Source organism: Zootoca vivipara, chromosome 1 (assembly GCF_965207765.1).
Source record: "Zootoca vivipara chromosome 1, rZooViv2.hap1.1, whole genome shotgun sequence".
Taxonomy (NCBI): Eukaryota; Metazoa; Chordata; class Lepidosauria; order Squamata; family Lacertidae; genus Zootoca; species Zootoca vivipara.
This window is the reverse complement of record NC_142582.1, coordinates 124848942-124861018: the sequence shown is the minus strand read 5'-3', so window position 1 is coordinate 124861018 and position 12077 is coordinate 124848942. Positions and strand designations below refer to the sequence as shown.

At 43.2% G+C, this 12077-nt stretch overlaps 1 protein-coding gene across 3 annotated transcripts in view; it reads left to right on the top strand.

Moving 5' to 3' along the window:
• The window catches only part of BRF1 (BRF1 general transcription factor IIIB subunit), a 202972-nt gene that overhangs the window by 180643 nt on the left and 10252 nt on the right, over positions 1–12077 (top strand). For all 3 annotated transcript variants that reach the window (XM_035104684.3, XM_088673764.1, XM_088673763.1), the window contains exon 16: positions 11505–11556. In XM_035104684.3, coding sequence (XP_034960575.3) covers positions 11505–11556 — 52 coding nt within the window. The remainder of the gene's footprint in view (positions 1–11504; positions 11557–12077) is intronic.

Sequence of the window (12077 nt, the reverse complement as noted above, 5' to 3'; positions counted from 1 at the left end):
CCGCCAGAAGGCCCTCGGCGCTGGCCTAATAATGCCTTCGGCTACTTGGCAGTGTCATTCAAAGTAAAAATAGTCATTTCCTATGTTGACACCATATTTCCCAGTGAAATAGATATGAAAAGTGTTAGATATAAAAAAATAGCATCCTTCACATCACTTATGACTGCAATCCTGTATCCATTTACTTGGGAGTAGGGCCTATTAAACTCAGTGGGACTTATTTCCAAGCAAGCATAGAATTTTGCTGTTAGCGTGACTCCAGATCAGGGTATTGGCCAAAGCAGAATTGGGCACATAGCTACTACATCCAGTAACGTATTGAGGAATTGCTGGGCTCAAACTGGATGCTTCACAATTTGAAGTGGATTTCACCTCCCAGCCCTATGAGACACCTAAAATGATTTAAATACAGGGTGAGGTTTCAGGGAAGTCTAACACAAGCTGTCTTTGTAAACATCTAGATGGTTTGAGATTTGCCAGGTGGTTTGTATGGCTCAGATGCTCTGGATCGATGGGGACATGCTTGCAATGACGGTCTGGTAACTATGGACAGGAGGACAGGATGCCGGGAGAAGCAGGAGGATGTAGTTGGCAAAAGAAGGCAGGGTTAGCTTTATGGTTGTAGTCATGCTAAAGATAAAGGTGTAGGAGGACTGGAGCAACAGACAGTGAAAAGTTGCTGTTCTCCAGCACATAGAGAGTATAACAAAAGGTATTGATTGGATGAGCTGAGGAATATGTGGGAGGCCTGCTTTATGTCACCCATAAGTATTTATTATCAAGACTCTTCAGAACTAGACAGCAGTGTCTACTGCAACAATAATCCATTATCAGAAAATCTGTGCCAGCAAAGAACACAGGCTAATAGATGCTCAAAAGATGGTTAAAAATGCCTTCTACCAAGTGGACTGGTGGAGGAGGAACAAATGGTTCCATCCCTCTTCTACTAGCCTGCTTGGGTCCTATACTGGTAATGAAGGAAGGGGCAAGGATTTGTCTATTTTCACCAGCACACTCAAGTCAGCTGAATGGAATTCCATACGCTCAGTTGCATGGAGTTGCATGGAATTCCTGTCCACCTGTGACTACCAGGTGAATTGTTCAGTAGCAGGCTGACTTTATGCCAGAATTGAAATGTCCAGCTAGCCACTCAGGGTAGAGCCACAGGGCCAAGCGACTTCAGCCAGCATCAGTGCAGTGTGTTCTCCTGCATGCCAAGCCTGTGATGTCTGGAGCTCCAGTTCATAATTGTGCAATGGTTAGAATAGAAGGAGTAAGGTAGAAGGTAAAGGACCCCTGGTCCAGTCAAAGGCAACTATGGGGTGTGGCGCTCATCTTGCTTTCAGGCCAAGTAAGCTGGCATTTGTCCACAGACAGCTTTCGAGGTTATGTGGCCAGCATGACTAAACCGCTTAAGAGTAGTATCCAGAATTAATCAGACTTTGAAAAACGCTCCATGATGGAAACCAGAGCACACGGAAACGCTGTTTACCTTCCCGTTGCAGCGGTACCTATTTATCTACCTACACTGGCATGCTTTCAAACTGCTAGGTTGGCAGGAGCTGGGACAGAGCAATGGGAGCTCACCCCGTCATACGGATTCGAACTGCTGACCTTCCAATCAGCAAGTCCAAGAGTCTCAGGGGTTTCGACCACAGCGCCACCTGTGTCCCTAGAAGGAGTAAATAAACTTGATAGCTGATGAATTTGAACCGAATTGAAAGATGACTTAGTCAAGACACAAAGGCCGCCTTACATTGAGATGGAGAGTGAACTTTGTGCAGAAATGAGTGGATAAACCTGTGTTAATTGGCTGATCACATCTTCACAAGTAAGCCAAGCATTGTCTTGTGTGTGTGTGGTATGTGGGGAGAAGGGAGGACCAGTGATAAAGCATGCCATCCCAAAACTAAGCCCCTTGTACTCCAGTAAAGATACCAGGGTCACATTCTGCATATGCTTGAGCAGTCAGTTTTCTGGAGCCAGCCCTGTTGTATATTGGCAGAATTTTTTTTTCCATTTAACTGTATCCTGGCACCATGGAGCAGATAAATTCAATTACACTGGATGGCCCAATCTACCTTGAAAGTACGATGCTATTACAGGACTGAGTCTCCAGTCTGTGTGCTAATTGCAGATAATTGTTGTTTGTAGACCATTTGAATGCGTTAGTGACTAAACATGAAACCAGCTTCATGAAACTTCAGCAAGCTTTTAAGGAGGGGGTTGAGTAACATTTATTTGTTGTTGTGTTTCTTCTAAAGTCCAAGGGCATCTTAATAATAATAATAATAATAATAATAATAATAATAATAATAATAATTTATATGCCACCCATCAGACTGGGTTGCCCCAGCCACTCTGGGCGGCTCCCAACAAAGCATTAGAAACACAATAAAACATCAGCCATTTAAGAACTTCCCTGTATTATTATCATTATTATGGGTACTTATAAAACTGTGATGCAGGAGTTGACAACATGGTGCCCGTGGGCACAGTGGTGCCTTTGAGGACTTCCCCTAGTGCCCACAAAGCCATGGCCAGGAGGTTGTGAAGGTGGTTGCCTTTTTCTCACTTGTTAAAGGCAAACTTTCAGCACTATGTGTATTTTAATGTTTGTTGGAAGCCGTCCAGAGTGGCAGGGGAAGCCCAGCCAGATGGGCGTGGTATAAATAATAAATTATATTATTATTATTATTATTATTATTATTATTATTCAAGCTCTGATTAATTCTGGATACTACTCTTACCCAGATCCCTTAGAAAAGTAAAGTGGGTGTGCAAATGCTATTTCTCTCTCCTTGTCTCCTGTGTATGTGACAGTTCTGGGGGACACTGAAGACATCCAATGGCACCCACTCAAAAATCCAAACATTGGCGACTCAGCAGGCATCCTTGCTGCTAACTCTAAGGTGCTTCTTAAAGACTTTTTTAAAAAAGAACTGTAGAATTGGAAGTTCAGGCATGTCCAACTTCCAAGAGACTGCGATCTACTCCTACTAGAAAAACAAAAACAAAAAACTGGCAGTAATCTACCCCTTGGATTGACCAAAGTTGTTGAGCTTCTTTTTAGGGAGGAAGAGTTCTTGAGCTTTTCTTTTTCTTTTTGGGGGAGATCAATCAGGATCGACCACGGATGTCCTGCGATTGACTGGTAGATCATGATTGACCTGTTGGACATGCCTGACCTAGTCCAATCCCCTGCAATGCAGAAATTGCAAATATAGAATCCCTGGCAGGTGCCCATGCAACTGCTGCTTGGAAACTTCCAGTGAAGAGGAGTCCACCACCTTCTGAGGAAATTCGCTCCACTGTCGAGCAGCTCTTCCCATCAGAAAGTTCTTCCCAATGTTTATTTAGAATTTTGTAATTTCAATCCATTGGTTCGGGTTCCTCTGCAGCAGCAGAAAACAAGCTCGCTCCAGCTTCCATGTGACACCCTTCAGATATTTGAAGACAACTTCAGAGTTTTCCTGCTGACAACTCTCTCGTTCTGCTTGTGCCAAAGCCTGATTATTTCCCAGAGACTTGATTTGGGAAAGGAGTTAGCATTCATTACGCTTTTCGGTGACTATATACTTCAGGGACAACATACTTTAAAAACATTTGTTGGCATTTCCTTTGATTCTGTGTATGTTTCACAGAACAGTACTGTATGTGTTAAAGCTGTGTGTGTGTGTGTGTGTGTGTTCTCCCTCTCCAACTCTCCAACCTTTCCAGGGTGGCACTTTGAAGCTGTCTGATTAGATGGCTTTAGCCAGGAATTTAAGAGAAATGTTTGCTTTTTAAATAAGAGATTTGCCTTAATCGGATGCTATAAATTGCAAGCAAGATGGAATGATTTGTGGCTTATAATTAGGTATGAGTGAAAGATAATCTCAAAACAAAGTCTAAGTTCTGTTGATTTCCAGATGGTTGTGGATATTTTTCTTTAACGTGCTGCATACCACATGCAGGTAGAAATATCTTTTTTCAACCATTTCTTTTACTTCACAGTTACTATTTAAAAACTACCTACTCCCCTGTTCTGTGTTTTTGTGTGTTTGCCAGCAAGAGGTTTTTAATATTATCTGATAGAGTTGGGAGGGATTATGGCTATGCCATTGAAGTGCCGTGTACTTTCAGGAGAGGAAGTGCTTGCAATGAATCTTGCACCACCTTTGGATAATTACAATCCCTGTAGAATGTTCCTGGAAATGAATGGTTAGTGTATGTTTTTCCTTTTCATCTTTTCCCTCATTATATTCTTTTTATGAGGCCTGGGTTTTATTTTATTTTATAAAAAAAACACAAATATTGGTTAACTTTGTCAGGAGGTTAAAAGCACTAATGTGGTTAATCTTGCACTTAAGATTGCTCTGCTATAAGCCTTAGCATACCCGTATATTCTGGCGTATAAAACGACTGGGCGTATAAGACGACCCCCAACTTTTCCAGTTAAAATATAGAGTTTGGGATATACTCGCCATATAAGAAATACGACCCGGCATATAAGATGACCCCCGACGTTTGAGAAGATTTTCCTGGGTTAAAAAGTAGTCTTATACGCAGGAATATACAGTAATTCAGGGAGCAAAATTTGTTCCTTGATTTTTAGAAATTCAGTATCGTTACGTACAGTTTAAAATGATTGAATTCTTCACACAGTTTTACAGTTGGGCTATTTCATTACCTATACAAGCCTTCACCAACCTGGTGCTCTGCAGAGTGCTTGAGGACCGAGACGTTCGCAGGGAAACCAGTCTTTCCCCTGTTCTCCCTCTGACCACTCATTGTTGTCCCACCCCAATCCCTGGGCTCGGAGCCGCCTTTCCTTGGAGAGTCCTCAGGTTGGTGCCTCGAACCAATCCAAGACACATGTAGAGTAACCTCTGCCTTTTGTGTGGCTGCAGTGTAAACATCCACAAGGGTGATAATTGCATCCATTGCTCCACCATCACTGGCATGCAGACTGGGAGGTTCCCCACAAGGGAATGTGGTCCTTGGGTTGAACTATGTCCCCCAGTCTCATTTGAGCTTGTGTGAACAGATGGGTTTCCCACCCTGGGTAGCAGACCTGGGAGCCAGTGTCCAGAATGAGATTTCAAAATACCTTCCTTCCTTCCTTCCTTCCTTCCTTCCTTCCTTCCTTCCTTCCTTCCTTCCTTCCTTCCTTCCTTCCTTCACATCCAAGGGGATCAGGGTGGCTAACATTCTCCCTTGCTCCATCCCCCTTTACCCTAGTGCAAAATGGAGCACCTTTAATTTAACTTTCATATCATGGTGGCTCCTAGAGTGTCTGCATGGTCTAATTTTCACTTACAGAATGAAAGCAAATAAAAGCAGCTGTTTACCGCAGCCTGCCTGTTGTTGTTCCTTACCCTCCGTGTTTGTTCACTTTGGCAATTCAATTTATGCGCGCTTCAGCCCTGTCAGAATCTATTATATCGAATTTTCTTTTAAGTTGTTAAGCTAGAGGACAAACTTAGATGTTATCTTCTACAGCTCAATTGAAGACAGAACATGAGCTAAGCAGATTCAGCGGTGAGCAGACACAGTGACAAATTTCGTCCCAATCACATTTTGTCAGGAGAATGTCAGCTGTCGGCTCTCAGTGTTAAATAGCTCATTTGATGGGGTGCTAGTTTCAAGCTCTGGTTCCACCAATTTATTGCTTTGGGGTTGTTGTTGTTTTTTGAAACCAACTCATTTCAAAGCTCTAAGCAGTTTAATTGTAGACTGATCAACAGTTGTAGACTGATTAATTTGGTATGGGGCAAATCTTCAACAGTAGGACTGTGACTTAGAGGTGCTTAGAGGTGTACTCACCTCCATTTTGAAGCTGTTTTGGTTCCATTGTTTTATTGCAGTTGGAAATCACAATGCAGCCTTTTGCATTTCATTAGTAAGTTATTGTTCACTACATTCAGCATTTCACCTGTGGTTTTGGTGTTATCCCAATTTGAGTTAAATCTGCTAGACCAACAGGTGGTTGGTTAATCAACTTTTTAAAAAACTTTGTTAGTTGATTTCCCTATTTTCTGGGACTTTATTTTTGGCAATCAGTTATTTTGTCAACTCACATCATTTCTTCTGGAGCACTGTTGACACACACACACCCCAGCCCAGTGTGGGTGGGTGTGCATGTATAAATTGTAAGTACACTGACTAGGATTCAGGTCTAATTGAGCTGTGGGGCTTCCAGTGCTTAGGACTGTGCTCATTAGCCACGAATAATAACTAGAAGTATTTCAATTTAGTACAAGACAGTGGCGCGTCCTGCAAGAACTCCTATGTGGGGGAAAGTGCAATAAAATATAGCATGCAACAACAGTAAATTTTGCAAGGTATCTCCTCTGGAATAAAGACCCTTCATAAGAAGAAGCCTGTTGGACCTGAACAAAGGTCCAGCTGGTCTAGCTTTCTCCTTACCAGAATGGACAACAAGCTAGACCAGGCACCCCCAAACTGCGGCCCTCCAGATGGTTTGGCCTACAACTCCCATGATCCCTAGCTAACAGGACCAGTGGTCGGGGAAGATGGGAATTGTAGTCCAAAACATCTGGAGGGCTGAAGTTTGGGGGTGCCTGAGCTAGATGCATTTGAGATGCCCACAAGCAGAACATGAAGGCAGTAATGCTCTCACATGCAACTGCTCCACCAACTGCTTAGGAACACGGGGCTTCTGAAATAGCCCTCATCATTGGGACTGAGGGGAAGAGAACTGTAATAGAGCAAGAGGTTCCCGAACTGTGGTCCGCAGATGACTGTCACTTAAGTGGTCCACAGCATGACTGTAAAAATTGAATTGAAAATCATACAGCACCTAGCACTGTTCATTAGAATTACTGCAACAGGAAGAAAAACCATTAAGTAGTTCACCAAGAACCTCAGCAATTTAGAAGTGGTTCAGAAGGGGAGTTGGGGGAACCACTGTAATAGAGTATCCTGGAAGAGGTGAGCTGTCTGGGACACAGTTCAGGACCACTCCATGTTGCACTTCCCATTTGTCATCTGTTTAGGGAAGTTTTTAACGTTTGATGTTTTATCATACTTTTAATATTCTGTTGGGAACCGCCCAGAGCGGCCAGAGAAACCCAGCTAGATGGGCGGGGTAGAAATAATAAATTATTATTATTATTATTATATATTATTATTTTAGCCATTGGATTGACCTGTCCTTTGTGGACTTATATATTCTCTTTTCAAAGCCACCTAGGCTAGTGCCCATTACCACATCTTGCGGCAGCAAATTCCATCAATTTGCTCCCCTTTTGTCTGTTCTGAATCTACCCGATTTTATTAGGCTCCTCTCTGCCCTTCCCCGGAATAATCGCAATAATAAATCCGAATAATGGAGGAAACATATGTGGTTTGTGCCAACTGCGGCAAGACACGTCTGTTGCAAAGTTGGAATAAAAGACTTTTGCCCTTCTTTTCAGGGGCTCTTTGAGCTTGAAGAGCAGTGTCTGCTTCCACCTCAGCCTAGAAAACAGCTGTTTTTTTCTTTCTTTCCCCCCAGTGATGGCCTATCTCTCAGTAACTGAGCCCTCACTGGTTAAACGAGACAGCAGAAGGAGCCAATATTTGTAGCCATGGCAGCCAGCCATTTACAATTCCATATGGCCGGGATGGCAGAAGGCTGCTTTCTTGTAAGGAGGGCAGGGCATTTGCGGTATTTTTTTTTTAAAAAAAGTGCCAGCAAGAATACGCAGCACTGTGAAAACTTTTCTGTACATCATGTACAGTAAAAGGGAGAATCGCTCCCTATGGAGAATGTGATCGGCCAAGAGGCATAAACTATTTTTTCCCTCTTAAAAAAGAGAGAGGGAGGGAGGGGTAGGGAGACTAGAAGCAGTATTGTGTGTAATGCCTTAGAGGGAAATAAATTGGTGAAATTATTGTTGGTGCTCCGGGTTTGCTGCACAGGGCTCCTGATGTTATGTGGCATTCTCCACCCTCCATGCTCTGAAATCTGCCACAGTGGTCTTGCTTTTCTTGCCGTGGCCTTGGGAGAATGCAATGAGCAGGGTTTTCCTGTTGTGATCCCCACTCTGTGGAAGAGCCTTCAGAGGGAAGTCAGTTTGGCCAGGCGGGAGAAAAGGGAAATGAGAAGAATCAAGAGGCAGTGGAAGGCTGTGGGTCCATAAGGACAAATGGGGCTGTGCCCCACAGAGCTCAGACTGCCTTCTTACAATCGGCCACCAATCCCAGCTTCTCCACTAGGAAACCCTTCATCATCTGGAGATTAGTACAGTTTTGCAGTGGGAGAGAAGACAAGCAGGGGGCATGGCAGATTTATAAAAGGATGCAACGCTTTGCAGATAGAGAGAACTAGATGCTGGAGATACTGGGCTCCAGAGTCCTCCAAGTGAACATTGGAGTGTTCTAGAGAGACAAAAAGGAGAACGTATTCATATAGTGCGTAGGTAAACTGTGGGAATTTGCTACCTTGAGATGTAGTGATTGCCACCAAGCTGGACTGCTTGAAAAGAAGTTTGGATAAATTCATTGAGGATATGGCTGCTGATGACTATTAGTCTGGGGAACAGAGGCTGCAAGCCACTAAATACAGTTGCTGGGAAAACATAAGCAACCTTAAACTGCATCAGACTGCTATTCCATCCAGCTCCCAGCTGTGGATTGAAGCAGGCACCTTCTGCATCTGAAGAGGCTCCCAGCGTGAACATGAGCAGGAGAGGGCTATCTTCATGGTGGGTTTCCCATCACCATTTGGTTGGTCACTAGGGATAACAGGTTGCTGGACTTTTCACCTGATTCAACAGGGTTCTTCTGATGTTCTCCAGTTCATTGAGGAGTCAGGAAATGATTGCAGGTTGTGCAAGCAGAGAAGGTGGCTGGTTCACTGTTAATTTTCTATTTAAAAACTTTATTACTGGCTGTTGCTATGTGTGTTTTTGGAATTATTTAAATTTGACTTAGGTTTATCTTAATATTTTATCCTTTTTGCACTGTAGTTTATCTTTTTATTGACTTGCAAGCTACTGTATTGCAAGATTCCCCATGAGGGGATGAACAATGTCCTTGGGTAGAAATTTAACAATGGATCTAACCAGTTATTTGTGAAGGTCAGTAATCTGCTCACACCACAGTTCCTTATAAATTTCGGTAGTTGGGTTGGAGGGGAAGGGAATGCCAATTATTGCATCATTTTACTTAAAAGGAAAGTGGAATATTCTCTGTACTGCAGCGGAGCCTAACTACTTTCAGGGTGCATATGAACCCTCCTCATCTGTAAAACAAATGTCAACAGATTCTGGTTTCCCTGGGGACTTCTTCAACAGCTTGTTCCTAATTGGGAGGCGAGGATGTCTTCAGGGTATCGGTGGGAGGTGTGGTTTCTCCTAAGATGCCAGCACATTCCGGTTGCAATGGCTAATCAGTATAATCACCACCATTCTTCTCTCTCTCTCTCTCTCTCTCTCTCTCTCTCTCTCTCTCTCTCTCTCTCTCTCTCTCTTAAAAGAAGACCTTTAATGTCTTCTGCACTGATGCTTAATGATGTGAAGATGCAACTAAGTGATTATCCATTAAAATTACCCTCTAGCTGTCTATGCTGCACTTACCTCTTGGTAGGCCATAACTTTGCTCCCTAAGGTCCTGTGCGAACTGCTGTTAAGCAAATTGGCACCCCACTTATGATGGTTAACGAAGGGTGGGTGTGGAAGAGAAGCCCCTCCCCATTGGGGAAAAGGTAAAGGACCCTGAACGGTTAAGTCCAGTCAAAGGCAACTATGGGCTTGCGGCACTCATCTCGCTTTTCAGGCCAAGGGAGCCGGCGTTTGTCCACAGACAGCTTTCCGGGTCATGTGGCCAGCATGACTAAACCTCTTCTGATGCAATGGAACACCGTGATGGAAACCAAAGCACACAGAAATGCCATTTACCTTCCCATCGCAGCGGTACCTATTTATCTTGACATGAGCTGGGACAGAGCAACGGGAGCTCACCCCACCATACGGATTTGAACCACCGAGCTTCTGATCAGCAAGCCCAAGAGGCTCAGTGGTTTAGATCACAGCGCCACCCGCTTCCCTGATAGGGTAGGGCTCCCCTTAAACCGGGTTCTAGAGTCCAGTTCAAACTGGAGCTGGCTTAAGGGGTATCATGAATAGTCTTAATGGGGAACTGTCACGGGATAATCACAGTGGATCATCCTTCTGGGTTTGTTGGGGGTTTCGTTTTCCAGCGCTTCTGCCCCTGTCCGACTGATGGGTTCACGTTTTTAAATGTCGCTAGAAATACATGGCCATGTAGTTGCTACTGCTTCTCATAACGACAAGTCTCCCATAGCTTAGTGGGAAGGTGCCCTGCACAGTCCATCTAACCCAAAATTTCCATTCTTTTGCTTTCCGTGGCCTGGCTTAACCATCGCACATTTCCAAAAACCTTCCAAATGTTTTGAAAATCCTGTGCATATTTACTTGGAAACCATTTAAATTATGCAAACTAAGCAGACCACATTTATTCAGATAACAGAATTTGGAGTTTTAAAAGCAAAACACCCACAGCCCAAGGGAGGGAAGTGCATTGCAGGGTTTGCCATTGTTTGTTTGAGCGGCCGTAACATTTTGGATGCTGTTCATTGGTGAACCCTGACACTGTGAATCTGAAGAACAGAGAGAACTGGATAAAACTGATTCCTCTGACTTTTTTAATTATTATTTTTAATGCATTTTGTTCCCTTCCTTCTAGTTTTAGGGTAGCTTACTGTAATTATATACATAGAAAATACTGCTGTAATAACCTTCTGCACAATCAGCCCTTCACATATTTGCAGCCCGCAGACAAATGATTAGCAAAAATTTAAATAAATTCAATTCTAAATGAGATAAAGTGTTTTTGTAACACATTTAAAGCAGCCAAAGGAGTAGGCGATATGCTTCAAAGTGTGCCTTTGCAACTACTTATTGGGCCAGCTCAGAACATAGGTAGTAAATTGAACCTCCTCTGGGTCTTCGGTATTACACCAGAAATGGATTGCCATGCAAGACAAGCTGGATGTTGCTTCTGTATAATGCCACTCCTTGTTTCCATAGCAAGCTGCCCTCAGAGTATTACTCTCCGGGGCTTCAGGAATCTTAATGTTGCTCTCAGGTGAACTTTCTTGCAACTCTGCCAGGTCTTTCTTGTTTATTTATTTGACTTACTACAACAATGTCTCAAGCAGTTTAGGAAAAGATTAAGAGCCCAAAATGGGTCACTGAAAACCCAAATATATAGAGAATCATGTGGGATGACCCTGATATTGTAAGGTTTTTATTGTTGGTGCAGAGTGACCGGATGTGAATTTATTATTAGGCGGTGGTTGGTTAACTGAGCTGTTAATGGCTGATATTTCTCCTAATTCTTTTCCGTGGGATCTTTGTTTTTTTTTTTTTTTTTTGTAGCAGGAAGGGTGCCAGTTCAACTGGTTGTTTAACATTTTCTAGATAGACTTGCTCAACCTTTTACTTTCTGTTTCACATACAGGGTCTAACGTTTTGAATTCTTCTTCCGTTCAGGTTAAGACCCTTGATTTCGACACAGCTAGCAAAAAAGCCTGCAACAGAAGAGGTACAGTGTTTTGTTTGAACCTTCTAAAAATCCCAGTACCTGGAGAGTCACCTGAGTCTTTACATTTGCTCTGTAAGCCATTTTCTTCCATCCAGCTGTTCTCTGCTTCTTTCACACTGTGAAAGTGAGTAGGACCTCAGCCAAAAAATCGTCCCAGAATAAAACGAGGTGCCTCTTCTATTCCTCCCCCCCCCCACTGTAACTACTGGCTGAACTAAAATACCAAACCAGTGCGTACTGGTAGGTTGCAAAGTGTGTGCAATACACTTTAACTCAACCCCTAGGCATAAATCTCTGAACTCTTGCACCATTCTAAACGTTCGCTAGCTAGATTTGACGGCTTGACGGGTTTTTGCTGTTTCTGAAGTAGGGCAAACAAGCACACACATTCTTTGTGTGAATTTAAAAGCCAAACTTCAGTTCAGTTCAGAAACCAATTCAGGAAGTTCTGCTAAAAGAGGACTTTGACAACTTCACATTTAAAACGATTAAGAACACATGATTCTACCCTCCACCCCCTA